The sequence below is a fragment of the Apaloderma vittatum genome, unplaced genomic scaffold (genome assembly GCF_000703405.1).
Source record: "Apaloderma vittatum isolate BGI_N311 unplaced genomic scaffold, ASM70340v1 scaffold11294, whole genome shotgun sequence".
NCBI lineage: Eukaryota > Metazoa > Chordata > Aves > Trogoniformes > Trogonidae > Apaloderma > Apaloderma vittatum.
The window spans coordinates 86,692-111,830 of record NW_009714373.1 but is presented as its reverse complement, the minus strand read 5'-3'; the positions used below and the strand labels follow the sequence as shown (position 1 = coordinate 111,830).

The 25,139-nt window shown below is 39.3% G+C and overlaps 1 protein-coding gene across 1 annotated transcript; it reads right to left on the bottom strand.

Annotated features, from left to right (window-relative positions):
• Positions 1–480: 480 nt before the first annotated feature.
• On the bottom strand, positions 481–23,990 carry MSANTD1 (Myb/SANT-like DNA-binding domain containing 1). Its single transcript, XM_009868746.1, is given in 4 exon segments — positions 481–1,519; positions 13,075–13,359; positions 23,268–23,532; positions 23,957–23,990. Coding segments are annotated over 4 exon segments (825 nt in total). The 3' UTR covers positions 481–1,278.
• Between the last annotated feature and the right edge of the window lie 1,149 nt (positions 23,991–25,139).

Genomic DNA, 25,139 nt, shown 5'->3' with positions numbered 1-25,139 from the left:
TTCTATACTTTGCATCCTCTGAATCTAACCTTCAATCCTGCAAATCCAATGAAAGCAGCAGAAATATGTTTTTCAACGAAAATGCAAAAAAGAAACAGTATATAGGAAATTCAGATGACGAATTTTTGAATTTATGTTAAGGGTTATCTCCCAGAAGCACCAAACACTTGCCGATACTTAATCTTAACGACCTAAACCACCATCCCTTGTGCCTCCGGCCCCCTCTTGTGGTGTGTCGGTGCTGAGCGGCCTCAGACCGCACCTTGAAACATCTCCTTGCACACCGGAAAGCTGTGCTGCCAGCTAATGGTGTTGTAGAGGTGTTGAATGTTCTTCAGGACTTCCATCTCTATATTTTGGGCATTAGTATAGGAGATTTTTTTCACTGCAATTAAGAATTATAAACCTCTGACCGTGGTTATCTCTCCCAGTATTTTTCACTGTCCCAAAGCATGCTATCTGCCCAGCAGTAATGAATAAGTTTCTTCTTTTTCTTTATTTCATTTGGTAGGTTATATATATGTATATACACACCATACAATATTTTTCTTTTGTGATGGAGAATAAATGAGAGTTTTCATTGCTGGTTGTTCATTAAGTCAACAGATTCCAGTTAATAATGAAAAAAATTAAACATTTAATATCAAAAGCAACTTCAAGTATCTTCTATACATTTTAGTATATAGTAGGGTGGTTTGGGGAGGTTTCTTTTTGTATCAAAAGTGTATTTGTATAGACTATTTTTACTCTAATACTTTAGAGTACTATTCATATCAGGCATGGAGTTTAAAATGATGTATCTCATGATCCCAACTAGCTCTTCACAAGAACCATAGTTCACTTGTACAATCACGGTGTATGTTTCAAAACAAGGTTTAATCATCAGCAAAGTCGAGATGCAATTACCATGTTTAGAAATGCAGTATTTCGTTCTCCTACAACAGTTCAAGCTATAGTCCTTGATGTGAAGCAATATATAACACCACTGTTTGTAAAACAGTACCTGACCTAGGCATAAATAGTACCAAAGTTCCCAGAGCTATTCATTCCTTAACGTTTCTGTATAAAAATAATTCAACTTAGGCATATATTGCACTAATTTTATCATACTGAATAGCTCTCGCCCTGCATTATCTGTTCACTTTGCTTAACTAAGATTACACTAGGGTTTTAATTTCCATGGAAAACCTGCGAAAAGGGCAACAGACACACATATGGTGTGCAATAAAGGGATATCTATAATATCAATAGTAATCTCAGAGGCATTCACAAAGGAAACTACACATTGGATTTGGAGATCATTTTCTCCAGTAGATTCATCATTCTCTCCTGTAACTGTAAGCTTTGAACTTGAATGATGTTTTGCTGATCCAGAATCCTGCGCACTTCTCTACAGGTTTCTTCCATAGCTCTACTCAACTTCTTTTGTTCTTCCAACATGGCCTCCATTATTTTTAGCTTCTTCTTTTGAAAGCTGCAGCTTTGCATTTTTCTTTTCTTAACTGGTCTTTCTTCAGCTCTGAAATGTGAATATTTGTTAACAATTAAACTCATATTTATTTAAAAAAACTCTACATTAGAACCTAAAATTCTATATTACATTCTTGGCCAAGCTGCAACCTGGATTTACTTTTAAATCTGTGTTCTCCCACTAACATGGCCAAGCTTATGCTATGTATGCTATGCATACATAAGTATTTACTGTATTACTGCATAGTTTTTACAGACTGTGAAAAAAAAAATTAAATCTCATTGTAATTAAAAGAATTTTCCTTGCAGAATACCAGGCATCTTTTTCTTTTTTTTTTAATCTTGACATTTCTTATGCATTGAATTTATAAACTGTATTAGAAGAGACAGTTTGCTCATCTGGCCATTAAAACTCCAGTTATAAAACTGCAATAACCATCCCTTCCAGAGAAAGTGCTGCACTGTTATATGTGGTAGAAAGTTATAACTTTTTTTCTAAAGCTCCCACTACATGGCAGAAAAACACCTGGGGGTGTTGATGGACAGCCGGCTGAACATGAGCCAGCAGTGTGCCCAGGTGGCCAAGAAGGCCAACAGCATCCTGGCCTGTGTCAGGAACAGTGTGGCCAGCAGGAGCAGGAAGGTGATTGCCCCCTGTACTCGTCACTAGTGAGGCCACAGCTTGAATTCTGTGTTCAGTTTTGGGCGTTGCAGTATAAGAAAGACATCAAGGTGCTAGAGCAGATCCAGAGAAGGGCAATGAAGCTGGTGAAGGATCTGGAGAACATGCCTTAGGATTAACAGCTGAGGGAACTGGGATTGTTTAGTGTGGAGAAGAGGAGGTTGAGGGGAAGCCTTATCACTCTCTACAACTACTTGAAGGAAGGTTGTAGAGAAGTGGGACTTGATCTCCCAATAAGACATAGGACAAGAGATAATGGCCTCAAGTTATGCCAGGGGAGGTTTAGACTGGACATTAGGAAAAAATTCTTCACCAAAATGGTTGTCAGCAGTGTTAGGTTTATGGTTCGACTCAGTGATCTTACAGGTCTTTTCCAACCTAAATGATTCTGACTGATCTCATTTCATATCTCCTTTTAGAGGCTTTTCCCAGTTGTATTGTAAGATTTTTTTTTAAATTAAATCTGTTACAAATACAGGCTATCTTCTCATATTTAGGTTAATGATGCAACAAGCCATTCTTCCCTTCAAACTTCTAACATTTTAACAGAGATTTCAGGTACACTTTAACCCTCTGCTCATTTCCACCTTAAATAAAAGGCAAGTCTCTGTATTCAATACAGCAACTAATTGCTCTTTGGATCTTAAAAAAAAGTTCTTCTAAAATTCATAAAGAATATTTGTAGCCCTCAGAGAACACCAGATAGCTGAATCGAAGTCTCTCATCTCAGCCCTCAGAGAACACCAGATAGCTGAATCGAAGTCTCTCATCTCATGTTGATGTTCCTCTAGCAGAATATCTTTAAGCTCTCTTAAGGTATAAAAGTTAGAGAAGCACATATCAAAATGCACATTGTCATCTGAAATCTGTAGAACTGCCATGTGCAATTTGGGTAATATTTTTAAGAATTTCCTCTACACTGCATCATGCTGAGGTCCTGTTTTGGAAGAAAGAGATGAATGTGGTAATAGTGCTCTCCAGGTGTATTGTTCACATGGCTGTCCTAAGTTGGGGTGATGGTACGACACATAAATTCCAAACCACCTACACGGCATACGAGTCAAAACACACAGATCTTTCTCTTAACCTCTAATCTAAGAACAAAGCATGCTAAATTGTGAAGGAGGAAGAAAGGCAAGTAGACGGCAATTATACTACACATCTTAAAAACCTCCAGTTACAGCTGGATAACTTTTTCTAACTTAAAGTGATAGTCCAGGTATTTGTTCATGATTTTTGTAACTCCAGACTGGAGCCCCCCACATCAAAGTTACCTGATGATGGATCCCTTCACACAAGCAGCAATCTCAGCTGTGTTCTGTCAAAGACAGTGTCCTTTCCAGGTGAAATGCAATGACGAGATAGAACAGTTGTGCGTAGTGTGCCATGTCAACATCTTGCAGATGTCAAGACATCCTTGAATAAGTATAGCTTAAACTCTTGAGGAGTATGTTTTTATTAATGTGAAGAAGGGGAGTGGGGAGGGAGGTCACTCAGCTGTGGCAGATTTGTATCATAATTTCATTCGTGTTATTATCCTACTTGACAGGCTTTGTGCAGCAGTGACTGTGACTTTCAGATCTCTCAGCAAGAGAAATAAACAATCCTAAGCACCTGAAAGACTTAATGCAAATATAACAAAAAGACACAAGCCCCTTGACATTTAAGAGTGCAATGACCCAAGAAGGATGAAGTTTATGAAAAGAAACAAGTGGATTAAATTATATGGTATTAAAATCTGGTCTTGAGGGAAACTGGTGGAGTACTGTATAGTCATTTAATTTTGCTGACCCCTCTGTGCACAGGTAAGAAAGAACAGCAATCTTCCTTTATAAGTGCACATTAACATGGTGAACAAAGATCCCTGGCTTTCAGATTATCCAAGAATTTAAAGTTATTTGTGCAATTCAGAGGGCTTTATCACCATTACACTGCTACGATGATGCTAAGGAAAAGAAGTCCTCATCTTTATGCTAAACAAAACTTAGGAAATAACATAAAATAAACTCACCTTTGCAAATTCTATACATCAGAGTTGATTTTAGGCATCAAATTAATGCACATAAAATAAACACATGCTGCTCTGCTCAAACTGTGAGTTAAACTTGCAGCTGATCACTGTGATTATCACAGCCAGACAGTCCTGCAAGAATGGGTCATGGATGACAGCAAATTCTGTTTGCCCCCATTAACTCTAAGGGCCAGAATAATTTTAAATGTTGTTCTCAGAGGGTTCAAGCAAGTGGAAAAGGTTTACAGCAGTCTAAAGACAACACTGAATCTGTTATTCCAAGGTTGCCATCATTGCACTCACATTCAGAAAGAATGCACGCTTTCTGGTAGGCAGAGCGAGAAACTTTCTGAAATGATGGTATTATTTTAGACAAAGTCACCTTTTGAATTTAAACTTGTCTTCAGAGAGGATTTAAATATTGAAAACTTGATGAATCTCTATCCTCTTCCCTATACAGTACTAGAAAGTAGCTATGGTAAGATCTCTTGCCTGAAGCAAGTAAGAACTGGTTCCTAGAGCCACCAGAGAGCTTGTGTCTTGTCAAAGTAAGCCCTGGTGAGAATGGTCTTTAATAAGGAATGAGAGAGAAGATCTGAAGCATGTCAATGACAGTGAGCTACAATGACTATTGTGGGACTCTCTTGGCAATTGTGTCTGCGATTTATTTCAACTGTGACCAAAAAAAATACAAAAAAAAAAAGGAGATGGAGTAATTTGGATTGAAAGATCTCATATAAGCCTTATTTCGAACAGAAGAAAAAAATCTTTGAAGTGTTTTTGTAGAGTCTGTACAGGATTTTGTATGTTTGTCAGTTAAACAAATGTGGTCCATCAAAAACCTGTAAGCTGTATAACCATGCATACACAACACTATCTGTGTTGTGCAGCTCCAGAAAGAAAAGAGAGGCAATACATCTGGTGGTGATGGCAACTACCTGGGGAACTGTATCAGCAGCATCTGCAGTCTACTAATAACTGGGAAAGTACTCGCTAACAAGTGCTTGCTCAAAATCACATTTCAGCACAGAGAAGTCCCCTAAAAGCCAAGGCGCAAGGATTCTTCAACGTCTCCTAAGTACTCCCTCTGTTTATTTACAATTAACAAACACGACTTGGTAATGTGACAGCCTTCATTGAAAAGAAACACTTATTTCAGACACTCCTAGCTTTGGTGGTGTTCCCAATATCCTTTTCTCTTCAGTCATAGTGACTATCAATGAGAGGGTTATATGATCATTCACAACTCTGTAGTAAGGACTTGAAATCTACAATCCTTTATTTTGCAGAATAGCTCTTGGAGAAGAGCTCTTGAGAAGGGGTCTACAAAAGGCGGATCTAAAGAATCTAATTTACGTGTAAAGAACCCTCAGCAACATGAAACAACATAAAATGTCCAGTAATGCCTGAAGGAGTTATTTGAATACTGAAGTGTTTCCTCAGATACTGAGCCACCTTTCTTGATAAGTTCTAGGTCTCCTAGGTAGCACTTCAGAGAGACCTCTCCACTGTCGATATTTTTTTATAATATAAAGTCAAAAGGGAAGCAGGGATGGTAATACGGGTTCAGCACAGATTAAACCACCAGCATTAGTATGCTCAAATAGTTTCAGCTAGGAGGAGGTCTCATTTGGCAATCTGTAGGCATGAGCCTAAGAACTAATCATAGAATCATTTCAGTTGGAAAAGACCTTTAAGATCATCAAGTCCAACTGTTAACCTTGCAATACCAGGTCCATTGAGCGCGGTGCTGACAACAATGACAACACCGAGGTCGCAGGTTCGATTCCCTCTCGATCCCCATGTGTTGCCTGGTCTAGTCGAGAGAAGGCGTCCCTGCCCATGTCAGGGAGGTTGGATTAAATGGTCTCTAAGGTCCCTTCCAGCCTAGGCCATTCTATGATTCTATGATGAAATAAACCCTCACACATCACTAAACCATATCCCTGAGCACTTCATCTACACGTCTTTTAAATACTGCCAGGGACAGTGACTCTACCACTTCCCTGGGCAGTCTCTTCCAGTACTTACCAACTCTTTCAGTAAACACATTTTTGCTATCAATGTTTGCAGTAACAAACACCAAGGAGTTCCTATTGCTGATTCTCCGTGTTGCATTCCTGTACAGGCAACACTTCTGTGACAGTAGGGATGCAACAAATCCTGACAGCCTCTGCCAAAATAGCATTTCCACTCTCTGCCAAGCCTAGTCTCTGAAGGTAGATTTTGAAATCTGGAGGAAAGAGGGGTCTAGGAAATCCTAGAAATCAAATACAATCTGCTGATACTCTTGGACTTCCGATATCTATGGCAGGAAGCCTCCAAGAGAACTGGCACTGGCATTCCCTTGACTTCACAACAGAGTGCGGAAGATCTTGAGCACTGGGCCACATTCTGAGCAAAACCTTGCAAAAGCTATTTCTAACACTGTGCTCTAAAACAGATAGGCAGGATTCAAAGGAAGCAAACCAAGGGTAAGAGAAGAAATGACAGTGTGTATTGCAGAGCAGGGGGCACAAAGCGAAATCTCCAGATCTACTTAGGGAAGTGTCAAATGCATTTGCTGTCTGCCTATCTATGATCAATTTAATTCACTGATTGATTAAAAGATCTCTGATTGATTGCATACACTCACCTAATGAGGCTGATTTCGGAGATATGTGGGAATAATTAATTAAGCAGGAGTTGAATACAAAGAGTAATCTGTCTACCAAAATGTGTCACCTCCACAAAACCATAAAAAACCCAATTCTTCCTTTCTGACTAATTCATGGCAAATGGGTCTCCACTACTACCTGTTTCTAGAATTTATGGCTTTCAATAGCTAACAGTAGTTTCTGGCTTGTTTGTACTTTTTTAGTTATATACAAATCTGAGTAGACCTCCATAAGCCATGAGGATGACCAGAGGGCTGGAGCACCTCTCCTATGAAGACGGGCGGAATAACCTGGAGAAGGTTCCTTGGAGACCTTATAGCAGCCTTCCAGTATGCAAAGAGACCTACAGGAAAGATGAAGAGGCACTTATAAAAGCATGTAAGTTATAGGACAAGGGGTACTGTCTTTAAACTAAAAGTGGGTAGATTTAGATTAGATGTAAGGAAGAAGTTCTTCACTGTGAGGGTGGTCATACACTGGAGCAGGTTGCTCAGAGAAGTTGTGGAAGCCCCCTCCCTGGAAATATTCAAGGCCAGGCTGGATGGGGCTTGAAGCAAACTGGTCTAGTAGAAGGTGTCCCTGCCCATGGCCAGGGGCTTGGAACTAGATAATCTTTAAGACCCCTTCCAACCCAAACTGTTCTATCAATATTAATATTAGAGATGGCACAAAGATCTTCAAAGTTTGAGGACTGAGGATCAGGCAACCTGGTTCTTCTAGTAAACTAGGTTGCATTCAGGAATTAATGAGGGTCACCCTTGAAGTAAAAGGTAGAAAAGAACCACAAAAATGACTTGGACCCTGGGCAGAGCATCTCGCTACGATAACAGGACTGCGTAATGAGTTAAGGTTCACTACATAATGCACATAGCCCAAAGCTCAAACTTCTTGTAGATGCTGCTCATTTTAAATAGCCACGGCATCATTTTAGAAAGTCTAAAAGTTTTGCCAAAACTTTATTTCCTGAATTAGCATCCTCACCAAGTTTTAATGTACTTCTGTTAAACAATTCATGTCTTGGTCAATTCATGTTACCAGTTTTTCTCTTCCTCTGTGTAAACCTTCTGTACCAAATTATTTAATCTACATGTAAAAAAATAAATAATACAAAAGATGTTATAATCATGGTACACAACTACCTTGAGGCAAAAAGTGAAAAATACCAAAAATGTCTCCACTGTAGCGAAAAGAAAGATAAATAGAAGTAACATCTGAAAGTTTAATTCACTGTATTCTCATTAGAAACAAGACACTGGAAGAGATCCCTGTAGGGAAGAGTTACTTCTCCATCTTCTAAATGTATCAGATCTAGACTGTGTATCTAGAAAAAATTTCCAAGAGTCAAATGGGTCATAGAAACAAAGAAGTGGAAGATAGCAGAGACATGGGGCTCCCGAGTGCAGCAGTGCCCTGCTGAAGGAAAGCATGTCACAGAACCCTGTAGCACTTCTAGGCTCCGCACCAGAATAACTGAATTCAAATACATGGATGATATCTAACAAGAAGTCAGCCAAGATGACATGGTAGCTTTATTGTGGTCTATTAATCTATGCAATTCTTTCATCCCCATTTTGAGTATGACAGAAATGGTAGAACGGATGAATTCTGAACCACATTCACAGTCAGTATAACTATGTTCTGTTATTACTCTAACAATGAAAATAAAGACTATAAATTAGCCCACAGAGTGAACAAACACTGTTTTCAGTTAGATAAAAAGTCATTTATAGTGAGGTCAGGAATTTGGACTTTAAAAGTTTAAGCTGCAGTACAAGACTGCACCACACTGCATTATATTATCTGACTACAATGGAATAATTCTATTACTGTCAGATGTTTTATGGACGTTGCACTAAAATACAGGCTTTGTTGAAGCCCAAAATCAGTGTTAGAACAACACTAAACAAATAGCAGGCACCTCATTAAAGGGAAATAGAGATTCCAAATATTTTCCTCATTTGCAAAATGCAACAAAACTAGAAATTAATTTTATTCCATGTTAATTATATTATCACTAACTAGTAAAATTTGGGGGGGGGGGTTGTATAAGGGCCCTAACTCAAAGAGTTTCAAATAAAAAGCAAAGAAACCCAGTTTAAACTGGTTTTAGCTTGAGGGTATGCATGTGTTGATTAAAGTATAAATCTTGACATTTTTCTCTATCATGAAAGCTAAACTTTAAATTCAGTATTTTTTTTTTTTAAGTTGTAATTTATATAGCCAAGTAGCCTCCTGCTATGTTCAAGGATACTGTGAAAAAGACAAAGCTGGCACTAAAAAGTTGTGTTTTACAGTTTAACAGAGCAACAGTAAAGTGTTCAGAAGTTTAAAAGCTGACTTTTAAAAGTACTGTTTGGGGTTTTTTCGTTATCCATTGTTGCCATAACATTATGATTTTTCTTACCAAAGAAGAAAATCCCTTAGCATAAGATTGTTTGGCACATTTGACTGCTTTGTGTATAGTCTGCTTCACAGAAAAAGAAGGAATATACAGTTGTAAAGTATAAAGCTGTAAAACACATCTGTATTTTACACATAGATGTGTGTATATTTTTAATAGGTTTCAAAATAATTGGTTTGCATGTTTTGCATGAAGTACAAAAACTGAGAGGCAAAACAAGGACCTGAAACATTCTCTGAGTTTCAAATCCCAGTATTGTCTTCAATTCCCTTTTTGCATTTGTTAGCTCAACTGTGTACTCTTTAGAGGCAAGAGAGTTTACAAAAAAAGCCAAGATGGGCCCAAATTTTATAGGTTAATTCTTTTCTTCTTGTTGGCTATTTCAAAGCATTTTTCAAATACAGGATGACACACTAATTGCTTAAGCTGAAAACTACTTCTCAGTTCATAATTTTCCATTAGTAACTCTAAAAGAATTGTTTTCTTTTCATACCATGGCAGCTCTAAGTGATTTTGACTCACCTGGTATCATTAGCAATGTTGTATTTCCTTCTGGACAGGAAAGGGTTCCCTACTCTTCTTTCCTTCATCTAAACAGCTCAAAGCTGTACAAGCTTTTCAAAACTTCCTGTGACTATTGGAATAGCACTTTTCTTCCTTCCAGATACATGTCCCTTTAATATCACAAGTGCCTTCTATTTTTTAATCTGATCATGATGCTCACCTGAAATGTTATACTAATCTTTCATGTGGTATCTACTGCTCAACTTTTCCTTTTTTTTTAAACATAGTAGAACTCCATTTTACCTCGTAAATATGTACATATCTTGCTTTTAAATGATACGCACAAGATTAAATCGCACAGAATTCTTTTATAGCACAGGCTGTAAGAGCATGGCTGCATATGTATGTTGGGCTTGCCTCACCAGATTTCAGTGGCGGGGGGACTGTAGAGGTGGCTTCTGCAAGAAGCTGCTAGAAGCTTCCGCTAGGTCTGAGAGAGCCAATGCCAATTGGCTCCAAAGATGGACCTGCTGCTGGCCAAGGCTGAGCCTATCAGTAAAATGATAGGAGAGGAACGCCTCTGTGAAAACATATTTAAGAAATGGGGAAAAAAGAACTGTGCCACACAACAACTGGCAGAGAGACAGAAGAGTGAGAGTATGTGAAGACACCAAGGTCAGTGAAGAGGGAGGGAGGATGTTCTCCAGGCACTGGAGAAGGATCGTGGTGGAAACCATAGTGAAGCAGGCTGTCCCCCTGCAGACCATGGAGGTGACAGGGTGTAGGTGTCCAACTGTGGCCCATGGAGGACCCAACACCAGTGTGGGTGGATGCCTGAAGGGGGCTGTGACCCTGTGAGTAGATTGCTGCCAGAACCTGTAGCCCCTGGAGAGAGAGAAGCCCACCCTGCAGCAGGCTGGCTGGGAGAACTCTTGTGATGCCGTGCGCGACTCACACTGGAGCAGTTTCTTCTGAAGGACTGCACCCCATGGAGAGAGACTCACATTGGGGCAGTTTGTCGAGAACTGTCCCTCATGAGAGCACTCACATTGGAGAAAGTGTGTGAAGATCGTCTCCCATGAGAGGGACCCTACAGTGGCCCAGGGGAAGACGGAGGAGTCCTCCCCCAGAGGAAGAAGGAGCAGTGGCAAAAACATCAGATGAACTGACTGCAACCCCCATTCCCTGTCCCCCTGCACTGCTCAGGGGGAGGAGGTGGATAAACTAGTATTGAAGTTAAGCCTGGGAAGAAGGGAGGGGTGGGGAGAAGGTGTTATTTTTAAGATCTGTTTTTATTTCTCATTACTCTTCTCTGATTTGTTTCTTAATAAATTTAACTAATTTCCCCAAAATCGAGTCTGTTTTGCCCAGGACGGTAGCTGCAGGTCCTTATCTCACACCATGGGCCTTTTGTTATATTTTTCATCTAGCTGAGAAGAGGGAACGACAGAGAGGCTGTTGGTGGACAGCTGGCCGCCAACCAAGGGCAAACCAGTAAGTTAGGGAGCAACGTGCGATGGAGGCCCTACCAAACTGACAGCTGATCTACCCTTCCTTCCAGCTCCCAAACCCATCCTCAGCAGGCAGCAGAAGAATTACAGCCTGACCTTCTGCAGGGACAAACTGTCATTACCTGCCATACAGACTTGCAGCCAGTTGAAAGCCAGCCTGTGCCATTAAAGGGTAGATTTAAATGATCTGCAGTTCAGGTTAGGTAATTACCTTGGAACAGGTTAGGTAATTACTTGGGACAAAGTAAATAAACCACTGAGCCTGAAGCTGGCTAAAATGCATTATAGCGTAAGTTTTCCAGATGTTATCACTACGGAAATAATTCGGTTGGAGTGGCTTAAGTCCACTTAGCAGTAAATGAAAGCACCTATATGAAAGTGGAAGTCCACGTGCAATCCATAAGCTTAGCATTTGTGGTTGATCAGCCTGGCTTCTGTGATGGCTTGTCTAAACTTTGTAATGAATCCTGGTTTGGTGAACTCTGTCTTCCCCTACCAGTCACCAAGGGCACAAAACCTGTGTTGTCCTGGAGTTCTCCCTAAAAATGGAGAGAGCTAACATCTGGCATTTTGAAAAAGTCTGATGTTATCAAGTGGTCTAGTGAATAAACTATAGCTCATGTTTGTGGAAAAGTGACCTTCTAATTAAATATTAAATAATATTATTGGAAATCAAATTGTGAATTGGGAAAAACAAAAGTTATTCCATCAGAAACATGATCTTGGAGTCTGCAGATCCTAAAATCAAGAGAGATTGTGTGTCAGAGATATCAACTACTTACGATGAACTAGGATGAGAAAGATTGGCACTTGTGAACAAAAAGGTTGCTACAGTTCAAGAATTATACACCCTAATATATATCCAGCTGCCAAAAAAAAAAAAAAAACCAACCACCCAGTTATTTAAAAGAATCACCTATTCAAGGGCTATTTGCTTGAATGATTGAATGAATTTACCCTAGTTCTATTCATCCAAGAGTAGGCTTGGAAACAATAACGAAAACTTGTTAGGTTGGTTCTTCACCCAACTCAACATCTTCTCAGTTGCATGACTGACAGATAATTATACTCTTACAATTAAAGCCTCACAGACTCATGATAAGGATCACTAGGATCAACTTCTTTTCCTGCCAGAAAACTGTAATCAACTCCTATTTCACACCAGTCTGGGTGAAAAATGAGACCAGTAAAGTCTAAAATTTGTATCAAGTGCACAGCCCTGTTTTTTGTTAAAATGCTGCTTTCCAGAGAGCTCCAATCTTATCAGAAAAAGGAAACACATGTTTCCATTCTCACACTAGCATTTACTTTGGAAAAGTGACATTCTCAATTATATTTAAAACATTGCAATGTACTTCCAAACTGCATGAGTAGCATTTCAGTGTCCACAGAAATACTTTGTTTGTGTCTTTTCACCATTTGGATGATAGCTGAAGCCAGAGAAATTTCATACTCATCCCAAAAGCAAAACGAGAGCACACCAAAAATCATCTAAGCAGTATGTTATATGTCTCTGACTGTACTGCAGGACTCTATTGAATGTGACTATACTCCTATTATAAACACTTTACCTCATGTGAACAGTGACATGCATGCTGAGTTTTGGCAATATTACACAACTTTTCTGCCCAGTCCTCCTACTCCCCTCCATTCTCTGATGAAGGATTGCAGAGAATGCCCTAATTCAGCAAAGCGGCTGAGACTGGGAAACAGATCTCATTCATGATTTAAAGAAAAGGTACAACAGCTGTTAGAGAAAAATGTGCTAGGGTGCCCCTTTGCAGCGTAGATCTGTTTCATCCTGTGAAATACAAGAAAAGGGGAAAAGAAGATGCTACCTCAGCTTGTAAGAAAGTAAGCTTGACGAGCTCTCGGAATGTTCATCTTCAAAGCATTCTTCCCTTCCTTCATATGTAAACTGGTTATATGGCAAATACAGAGGTGTAGACTTAGCTGATGGAGACTGCGAGGCCTCCGTCTGTGATGTAGAAGGACCTGGCTGCTGATTTTCATGCATTTTCACATCGCTGTGGTCTGTCACTTTGGATAAGATCCTATCAATGGTTTTGTAGTAAGGCCAGTCAGGTGCAACAGTTTCACTGTCAGTCATGCATTTTAATTTCCTGTAAGAAAAAGCATACAACATTTAAGCTCGTTTTCCTATAAAAGTGATTTTCATAGAGATCTCCTATCTCGAAACATTTGTTCTGGTCACATTTAGGAGTTGAACTGGATGTTTTTAATGAGAATAAAATCAGCCACTCTTTTTCTTTTAATCTCCAATGAAGCCTTTCAGTTTCTTTTCCTAGTTTTGACCTGCGATTAAAAGTTGTATGTAAACCCCAAATGAAATTCAACGCAAACAAAGAACATCATTACAACTTCTAATGGAAACAGAACTATGGTGGTTGTAGAATAATTTTTCTGGCCCTTACCAGACTAACTAATCTGACAGCAGTCTCCAGCAGCTAGAGTAGGCAACACACCCTCTACCAAGCTACAGGCAGCCCCATCTTTCCATGCTTCAAAGAATGAATATTGCTTTTCCATGATGGATACGAGTGGCTATAAATCATATCATTTTCCTAATATTGTATAAAAGGTCTGAATTTTCTAGGTAAGCATTCTAATAGCAACCACGAGATGTAGATGTAGGAAGTAGATGTAGTGTAGGAAGTAAAAAATGTCATTAATTTACCCCTAAAAACCAACAAAAATGGTTAATATTGCATTATAAACAGCAAGCACAAAAACATTACGGTGAAAGGACTATCAACCATGATCTTGTTTTGCACATGCATCTTATTATGAGATCTATTATTGAGTCCTAACACAAAGTTCACTGCTATCCCACGTGGTACTCCTTATTATATTATTTACTTTTACTGAGAAATATAAAACCGAGGCATATAGATGAATTATAAATCTCAAAGAAACTACAACGCCAAGTTAGAGTCCAAAATTTTCTTTTCAGTCACTTTTTCCAGTTTGGGTCTTGTCATTCTGAATCAAAATGTAGCAAGGGAACACAACAGGAAAGGCAACACAACAGGAAAGGCAACACAACAGGAAAGGCAACTCCAATGACAAATGCTTCATTTTCATAAACCAGATTTCATTCAAATTAACAAAAAGCTGAACCAAATCTGATTCTCACAGCTAGCAAGAGGTTTTCATTTGCAGAAAAAAAGGATAAAAGCTACTCCTGGACACCTGGCCCACCCCCTTCTCTTGAAACCTTTCAGGTTTTTCCTCCTCAGAATCCATGGTGCCCACACTGGTCCTGCAAAGGATAGAATTAAAAAACATGTAAACGTGATAAAAATTGTGGCAAACTTAAAAGTGAGAACTTGAAGTTCTTACTTTTAAACAACTCTCAGCCTAGGGTAAGGGGAAATCCACCACTGAGGAAAGAAAGCAGAAATATTTGCTTAGATTTTAAAGCCATTTAAGGATTCTTCTTTCTTTTCTCGTCATTGCAAGGTCTGACGAGCTTTTCTAGCTATTTAGAAATGCACATCATAGTCCTGCAGAGCAAAGCCTCCACAGCCATCCATATTTTTATGCCCTCCATGCATTTAAAATTTTGATTTCATACATGTTTCACAAGCTACTGCTGTGATTTCATAGGCAGAGAATATCTAGCACAACCTACAAATACATGCATATCCATCCAGCACAGATACAAAACAGCTAAATGCAGGGCTGACAGCAACCATAGCTTGATACTGATTGGTTTTAGTTCAATTGTTTAGGCCATTTGCATGAAAAAACATATCAATTAAACCACTCTAAGCTACTAGCCAAGTCCACATTCCACATTTGTTCGTCTGTGTCAAAACCCAAAATATATTCAAGCAAAGGGGTTTAAAACATTTCCATCCTCAGCTGCTTATTGCAACACTTCACCATGGTCAGTCATCCCCACAGGCGAGAGAGCAAAAAGCCACGTGGAGCACAGCTCAGCCGTGCACCAGTGCAAAGTCCAGCAGCCTGCATAAAGACTTCGCGGGACATAATTTGAGCCTCAAGGACTGCAAAATGTTGTGTCAAAAAGGACGGGAAAAGCTCAGAGCTGGTATTCTGCTGACTCTGCTCAGGGGCAGGCTTGTGTTTAGCACAGCCTGAGCCAGGACCCCGAAGCCCCCACCAGCAGAGCTACTGCCCAGCCAGTCCATGCCCAGTCTGTAGCAGTGCAGGGGGTCTGGCCATCCCAGAGGTCAGACTTTGCATTTGTCCTTGCTGATTTTCATGAGGTCCCTGCCAGCTCATTCTTCAAGCCTAGGTTGCCATGAACGGCAGCAGCCCTGCCGTCACACGTGCAGACTGCAGCCCTCGCGTGGTGTCATCTGCAAAATAGTGAGCATGCACTCCACCATCTCCTCCTTGGGACTGGTGATATTAAATGGGGCATGTTCCAGTATAAAGCCCTGCAGTCCTCCACTTGGAAAGAGCTTCTGAGTGCAAGTCATTAACCATTACTCTCTGAGCCCAGCGGGCCAGCCATTTTTTCGGCCAGCTGGTAGTCCATCCATTAGGAGCATAACATCCCAACATGGATAGAGGGATGTTATTAAAGATCACGTGAAAAGGGTTTCTACTGTCAAGCTAGGCAACACGCATTGCCCTACCCTCAATCACAGATCTAGTCAATCACAGAAAGCAAGTAGATTAGTCAGATATGATTCACTCCTAGTAAATGCATTCTGATCCAGTCACCACCTTCTCCTTTATGCAACTGGAAATTGCTTCCAAGACGGCTTGCTCTGTGAGCTTCCCAGGAGTTGAAGGGAAGCTGATCCAATTTTAATTCCTGTTCTTGCCTCCTCTGAAGATGGGTTCAAAAGTGGCCTTCCTTCAGTCCCCAGGGACCTCCCTCAACCTTCACAAACTTCCAGAGGTGATTCCTGACTCAGTCCTTTTCTACTACTGATAGTTCCTCTAACCCTGCTCCAGACACACCACCATGAGACCTGGGCAGTGAAGACTGAGATGAAGAAGGTAACAAGTATCCTCAGCCTTATTATTTGCATCTGCTTTCACTGAATTAGCCACCCCTGATGGTGATTTTCAGAGCAACTCCCCATATCAATGCAGGTTGGGGCGATTCAGAGCAGCTCTGTGGAGAAGCACTTGGAGGTACTGGTGGATGAAAAGAGGATCACAGAATTTTAGCGGAGTCGGTTGTGATACAACAACAGGTAATAGTTTTAAATTAATGAAGGTAGATTTAGACTAGATAAGGAAGAAATCATTAGCTCAGTCAGTTGAGCGTGGCGCTAACAACGCTAAGGTCGTGGGTTCGATTCCCATTCAGTCCCCATGCGTTGCCAGATCTAGTCGAGAGGTGGCGTCCCTGGCGACAGGGAGGCTGGATTAAAATGATCTCGAAGGTCCCTTCCAGCTTAGGCCATTCTATGATTCTATGATGAGGGTAGTGAAATGCTGTAACAGGTTGCCCAGAGAGGTGCTGGAGGCTCCATCCCTGGAGGCATTCAAGGTCAGGTTGGACAGGGCTCTGAGCAACCTGATCTGGTTAAAGATGTCCCTGCTCACTGCAGGGGAGTTGGACTGGATAACCTTTAAAGGTCCCTTCCAGCCCAGGCCATTCCACAATTCTATGAAAGTTTTCAGAAGGAGGTATTTACCTGAGTAAGTCAGTGCCTTGGCTTTTATATTTGAGCTCAGCTGTGTACTCAAGCCCCATTTTTTTTTTCAAAACTCTCATGATTTTGAAGGAAGAACTGTTGTTCACTATCTGCCCACACAGCAGGTGGTATAAAACCTGGTATTTCTCTGACTCTGAATGCATTGAATGGATACTAATTTTTCCACTTCTGACTACTTACCATAGCTCTGGGCTGAAAAAAAAAAAAATCACTACCAAGAGGTAAGCAAGAAAGCTTTGTTAGCTTAAAAGCAGCACCAGCAGCAACCATCTACCTGTATGGAGTCTGGCTCATACATAAAGATAAAAGGGTGAAATAGATGAAGAGATGAGAAGATAAGGGGAAAGGGAGTGTCAGTCCTTTGGAAAAGAAGTAGGAATGCTGCAGGTGGAGGTAAACAGGGAGAACATTCACTGGAATAGTGGTGATGGTTTAGCTTTCTGGTGAAACCAAACCAAATAGCTAACTTCATAAAATTGATTTCAAAGTTTAGGATGCACCAATTTTAAAATATTTTTTGAACAACTGCTAGAAGTCCAGAAAACCCAGTGACACAGCTGAGGGTTTTTGCCTGTATCGAGGTAAGTGTAACCCTGGCAGAACTGAAGTCTAAAGCAAAGATTAATTTATTGCTGAAAGTCAGTACTACTGTAACTCATCACAGCAGGTCTTAGCTGTGTCCAAAATGTGAAGTTGAGGTTTTGTTGTTGTTTTGTTTCTCTGTGTTTTGGTACGTTTCTGTGTTTTAGTGAAGAATGAAGACCTTAAAGAGAAAAAGAACAATAATAAGGCTGGAATGCGGTAGTTCAGAAATGAGAGAAGATGAGACAAACATTCAGCACTTTGAAAATGGGCAAATCACTGCCTGAGTGAGTAAACCAGGCAGAAAAATTAAGTAAGAACCAGGAGTAGGTGGGAAAGTCACCAGAGCTTGCAAAATAAATTCACACTGAGTTTATCTAGACCTGTTGCTGATTCATGAGGCTCTATTAAAATCCATCTGAGAGCAGAGGCAGCTGAAAACTCCCTCCAAAACATCAGGGATCAAATTGAGTTTCCAGTGGGCAAATATCTGAACTACAAAAAACACTGTCAGCCCAGTTAATCTAAAAGGTGGGTGCTCACCTTACTGCCAAAACGCTCCACTGAATGAACTGAGACAACATTTGAGTAATTTGTGCTTTCATTGACCTTTCTTCAAACTTTATTCTCTGTGCCTATTAATCTACCTTCTAAAATAAAATTGTTACAATATCATGTTCTAAAGAGGTTTTTTTAATCATCATTATTCAGTCAGTAAGAAGCAAGCAATCTATAACTTGCCTTCCTTTTTTTAGGCTTTGCTCAAAACACTATTGCTTTTTTATTATTATCACAGCATTTGATATTACTACTTGCCTTAAGGAATGGATACAAGATTTATCTCCTGGGGTTTCTGAGAAAAGCTTTCAAAATAAATAATAAATAGCAACTGTTCATGAACCAATCAATGGTGAGGAAAAGAAAGATATATGAAAGTACAGTACTAAGTTGTGTATCTGTTATAAATTATTGAAATTAAAGAGAAAGATGGTAAAATATTCAAATTCAACTTTCTGCAGTAATTTGGCCAGAGTTATGTTTTATCATTTGCTGTAGCAGAGGTCAAATATTGCAGTTGCTTAATGTTATAGACTATAGCAACGGATTACACAAGCAACAACGTTTAATTGCTATCATGTACACATGAAAATAAAAAATTAGACTAATCTTTTATTCAAATCATGAGACTGATTCAAATTTACCAATCATTAGCATTAATTGACTGTGATTCACATCAAAAAGCAACAGCTGCATCCTGTTTTCTAGGCTTTGGGAAGGGCAATGTTTTTGAAAATAACAAATTTGCATTCACAGAGTTCTTATTTTTAAACATCAGAAGGAATCAGTCAAAACTGTAGATCACTGGTGCAAGCTTTAGAAACCCTGCTTCCTCTTTATAAGCCAGTGTGAATTATGCCAGTGGAAATATTATAGCAACATATACAGTGCCCTGTTACATGTTAAGATCAGCATATTAGTGGTGACAGGACAGTGCTTTCTTTTAGAAGGACTAATTACAGGTTCATATGTGCTGCATGCCCCAAGTAGCCTACATAATAGAAAGAATTCAACACATACTCTAAGTGATGTTAAAACTGCGAGAGCTGGCATGCTAATCTCAGCAGAACTTTTGATGACCAGCACATCAGAAAGCTTAACTTTGAATTCCAGCAGGCCTGACTCTGGATAGACAGATAAATAGGGAGGTTCATGCAGCTCACCGCACAGGTGTCTTTAAAATTGAACATTAAAAACCTGGTGGCTGATCTATCCACGGCGGATATTTCAGGTTCTACAGCAATTCCTAAAAGCAGAATTTTACTCAAATGCACCTGTAAAAAAAAATGTTCCTTCCACCTATGGTGCTCTGCAGTATTTTCCACCCAGCCAATTTCCACGGTGGATGAAACAGTCCTTTAATATACTGAGACTCCAATAAGAATTACTTCAGGTTATCGTGTATTTTCCTCCCCGAACAGTTTCCTCCAAATGCACCGGGACTACGGTTATGCAGAGGAATATAGGAACTGCTCCCAGACCAGCTATCATCCTGCTGCCTTGCTCCTGTCAAAGGTCAGTGTTAAATACTTCAAGAATTATTTTGATGGACAGGTTGTGGGGGCATATTTGCCCATAAAGACATTTTGCTTACTTTTCCATCAACAGCTAGTAACACCCTGAAACCTGTTGTCTTTTATAACTCTATCTAGTTTGAAGACAAACATCTGTATTTTTATTTAATAAATCTAATCTTCAGTAAAAGTATTTTTACTTTCACTAATGAAACAACCTGCCACTCTCTTGGTGTCAATGATTTTCAGTGGTAATGAGTTCCACATGCTTATTATGCAGTGTGATACAAATTTATATGACTTTAACTAGTTTTGCATTTCTTGCCTTGCTATTCCAATAAATCACTTCTTGTATTATGGCAAGAGAAATAACGGCTTTGTATTCTGAAAAAGAGTACTGTATATTTTTATGCACCTCTAGAACCCCCTTACATTTCTTTGCCCTCTTTTCAAGTGAGTCACAAACTTTTCCATCTCTCTTAATAAAGCAAGCCTTCCACCTCTCAGCCTAACTGTGTTTCCCAAGCATCTTCTCATTCTCTTGTCACCTTGTTGAAATATAGGGCAGTCCGAAATAAACACAAGAATTCACGGAGGAAATAATGGCATAAAATAGATTTATATGATGGCATTTTAAGATCTGAATAATGTTTTTACCTCAGATGTGGAAGAAGGGGATATGATCACCCCTAAAATTGCTTTTGTGACAGATGCTCTCGTGCACAGATCTACACGTGAACTAACTTTTTCTGGCAGCACAAAATTCCATGTAGCATCCAAACATATCTAGAACCAGGGTGAATATTTGGGCTGTGAGCCCCTACTGAGCTCTGTGCCACCATGAGCATGGACATAGTTGCATCAGCTGTGGCAACTGCAAAAGTTACTAATTAGGAAACCTTCCTCCCCTACCTGTGTATGTGTGTGTCTGACTCCCTCTGGTCGATGAACAATAAACATAAAATCATAGAATGCTTTGGGTTGGAAGGGACCTTTAAAGGTCATTGAGTCTGACATCTTTAACTAGATCAAAACAGTATTTATAGAACTGCATCTCAAAATGCTATGGGTTCCTCAAACTGGAAAGCACCACTATAAACATGTCCACTGCTTCCTATTTTAGATTGCTTAATGTTCTAAGATCATTAATATCCATTTCAATAGATGTGCCATGATAAGACATGCCAGTGATAACACTTATAACACTGAACTTGGTTAAAAGGCCTAGTAAAAATATTTGAGTACTTTTTTTTCCTTTATTTAGGAAAAAAAAAGTGTATACCTGCATATATGTATTTATAGCAATTATAGCACAGAAATCTTTTCCTGTATGAACTTGTAGCATATAGCTAAATAACAATATGATCTGATTAAATATTCTAATCCAGTTAATTTGTGACTGCTAAAGTAAGACTAGAGATCACAGCACCTTTGCGACACTGTAAACAGTTGCCTAAAAAAAGTAGTGGTGGGAACAGATAACCACTGGGGTGCAGAACACCCCACTCAATTGTGCTGCTTATCCTACATTCTCCCACATCACGCTTATTAACCCTACGTAACCTTTACAAAATATTATCTGAAAATAGAACATTATACCACTCTCAGGATCTTCTTTTTCAGTTTATGCCACACTGCAGTGATGATGCCCAGAAATACAGTGAGGTAAAGCATCTTCCTCAACTATCCTGCAGGCACCAAAACGTGGATGAAAACTCTGCTGCCTCACAGCAAAGCCAGCAGTCAGTGGCAACTCACATCATTTACAGTTTCATCACAACATTTCCTACCCTCACATACTAACAAGAACCCAGAAAACCAGAAATTTTAAGTCATAGCTTTCGTTGGTCCCTGTTCTCTCTACCACCTCTCCCTGAAAGCAAAGCATACAGCTTTGGATAAGAACAAACACTAAGAAAGATGCATTTCATATTCAAGAGTACAAAAATGAAACAGCACCGTGACAGCCAAGGCAGTTTTCCAACTCTCCTAAATTAGCATGTTAATCAATAGGCAGGGAGCTGCAATGCATTGCAAAATAGAAAAGCAGCATGACAACACTCATCAGAAGCAATTTTACAAGTTCACAGAAACGTAAGAAGAAAAGAATTTAAGTGCTTTTTAACACACATGCAACGCATCTATGTGAGTGACTTTATTTCTTCCCTTCCCCCGATGCAACTTTAAAGTAAAAATATTAATTATAAAAAAATGAGATGATCTGATTGATGACAACACGGAAAATGTGGAACAAAGGCTGACAGAAATAACCTATTCCACTTGGCAATTATGGCACTTAAATGTGATGCAGTGTTGCTAGACACCTGTAAAATATCAGTGCCACAAGAAGTATTTCTCAGCAGATTTAGCAGACTAAGCAAAGGCCTGATAGCCAACATCTCCTGACTCCTAAATCTGCCATCCCAGTGTGAATTGCTGGGTGATGCTGGGCAAAAATTTATCCTGCTTCCAGCTTTCTCATTGACAACCTGGGTGAAGAAAATTATAAGGATTACAGCAGGGTTAATAAAACAATTTGGAGATGTTAGCATTTGCTACAAAATATCAAGTTTAATATTAGGGGAAATGATGTGAAAGATTGTGCTTGTGGATCATACAAATGTAGGAGGAGGACATTTGAAGTTAAGGGGTTTACAGGATTTTCCCTAGTTTTCTATTTGATGAGTTGTCTGTGCATTAAACACAGTAAGGCTGCCTTACAGAAAAGCGAGCAGTTTTAACATGGTTGCCTGCTGTAATAACCTTTTTCATTATTAATACGAGCTTTGAGGAGAGATTAAATAAAAGAGTCACATATTTGATTTTCTTGCATTACAAGCACATAGCTAAAATCACCACTCAGGATTTCCAGTATGAGGCAGTTTGTGCCTCAGAGATAAGAATTTTTTTTAAAAAAAAAAAAGAAGAAAGAAAAAAAGATATGCAAATATTTCTGTTAAGTTCTAATTATTTTTTTTTTACCCTGCAAACAACAAATGCACATTTTCTAAAGCCCACTTCCCCTCCTGACTGACACTGCCTGTTCTTTATCATCCCCCTGTAGACACCTCCGCGCTCTGCCCGACTCCTTTGGAGCAGTATTGACGGTGCACATTGATTCTCTCGCTGCAGATAGAATAGTTCTTTCGCCGCTGCTGCTTATAATTATAGCAATGCGTGTCACTCAGTAATAAGACATTCAATTATTCTTGGCACCGTGAAGTGTAACCCTTCAACTCACAAAACCGAAATCTAGGAGCTTCAGCCCCCCAAAACATTATTCTGTGGGGTTGTTGTTGTTTTTTTTAAAAAAAACTTTGCCTTGCAATACAGGTTCTCACTGGCCATTCAAACTGCAGGAGTTTCACTGCAACGAACTGCTGCCAAGCTAACATAATCAGTCCCTTCAGCAAAGAGAAAAAAAAAAAAAATCTCTTTTCCCACTAAATACATTTCTATCCCTCTGCATTATAACAACACCAGCTAATTATAAAGAAACAAAGTTTCCCGGAGTTTGACATGAAATGGGGGAAAAAAATTAACAATGACGTAACAGCACTGGCAAGAGAGAATTTTAAAAGCGATATGAACAATCTTTAATCTTTTATCGACAGATTTCCTCTAGGAGACTTCTTTCTGAAAGGCAAAAATCAGTGCGTTGTCTCTGCTAAAAATCTCTTACAAGAAAAAGAATTAACTGAAGCTTACCTGTACTGGAATGTCATATTTGTAATTTTTATCTTTATTTCCTCTCCGTGGCGAATTTCTCCAGTCATTTCAAAGAGTTTGTTAGCCATTTTCTCATAAACTTTGGCATTCCTTTTAGTTTGTTTCAGCTCATCAAAAAATTCTTCCCAAACCAGCATTAAACCTCTCATTTCTGCATCAGTCCAGTTTCTGGCCCTCCTGTGTTTCTCAGTCTGAGAAGAGACAATGTAACTGGGAATTTCTGCTGCAGCCATTGCTGACTGACCTAAAAGGGTTTTAAAAGAGGACACTTAATATAGATTGAGGTTTTAGTTTAGGTTTTCTGTAGTGCAAGACATGCATATGTGGATAAAGAATTTGAATGACAACAGAACATATGAAACCTTTTTGCAACAGCTTGAAGCTTGAGTGCACAAAATGGGGCCTACATCTGACAGGCAGGAATTTAGTTAAAAGCTTTTAAACAGAGAAACGTCATTTTGATGTCACGTTTCCATAGCAACAGAGCAACTGCATAAGCTACAACAACAAAAACCTTTTAACTGAAAGCCAAAGAATCAGGACAAAGTTGACAGGCCATCAATATTAAAGCTTTTAAACACTTTAGGTTTAACACACAAAAAAAAAGATCTATGCAGCCTTTGAGAAGCTACTTTTAAGTTTCTACTTCTTTTTTAGCTCTCCCTTACCTTTTAGGCAGACAATCTGCTAGCAGGGGGTCATGGTCGCCTGAACGAGCTTTTAAGTTGCGCCTTGACAGACTCTCTAGGAGGTTGCAGGACTGAGGCCATGTATACAAAAAAAAAAAAGCTTTTTTTTTCTTTTTGCAAAGATATTCTGCAAAAAGCTTCAGCCAGCTTTATGAAAACTATACATCTCTAAGCTAATAAATGTTTAAGCAGGCAGGCTGATTAAAAAAAGGAGCCGGTATCTGGGTCTAAGAACATGCACAAAATAATATTTAAGTGTTCAAATATATTGGGAAATGTATAGAAAATCTCAATGTAAAGCCACTTTTTTTTCCCCGAGATGTTTTGCTGCTGGTAAGCACACACTGCAGTCCTGTCAGTATGAATTTGCCTTTGTAGGTATGTATTACTGTATGTGTATTTTGTATTCCTAGTAATTTAGATGCTATTTATGCAGCCTGTGTTCTGCCTTAGGACTGCAGCAGAAGCATTTCACCTGCTTTATGGGGAACCTAAAAGGATTATTCAATGAGTTAAAAAAAGGCTGCAAGATGCTTAGAACTGTGAATAAATTGCTTGCTGTAAAACAAGCATTTTGAGCTGGTTTCTATATAGGGCTGAATTCTGCCAGCAGTTATACCACAGAAGCACTGCTTGTTCATCCTATTAAATATTGTGCAACACCAGCAGTGGGCCAAATTCTACCCCTGCTTACGATCGTGCAATCTGACAATAATCTTTCACAAATCGGTGAGATGCATGAATTGCATTCATTCAAGCAGTATGACCAGCTAAAGAGAAAGATGTTAATTTCCTACAGCCCCAATATAGCCGTGTTATGTAAAATATAAATAAATAAACCACGGACCTTCTTCATCATTATTTTCTGTTTCAGCATATAACAGCAATAACGACCTCACTGCAGGGCATTTCCTGAAGATTAATGGCAGGCAGGGGTTAATGGCCTGAGGCTCACCCAGTCAGTCGTTAATCCCCAGGAAATGTTCTGTGCCTCAATCCTTAATGCTTAAGTATCCTATAAATTGTAAGTCTTCTCATAACCACATCCTTGATCTTAACAATAGTTTAAAAATGCACAGCTTGGTTTGCTGTGAGATGGCAAAGAGAACACATAACGTTCCTAAAGGTACACCAGTAAAATTTGTAGTATCTTTGGCTTCTT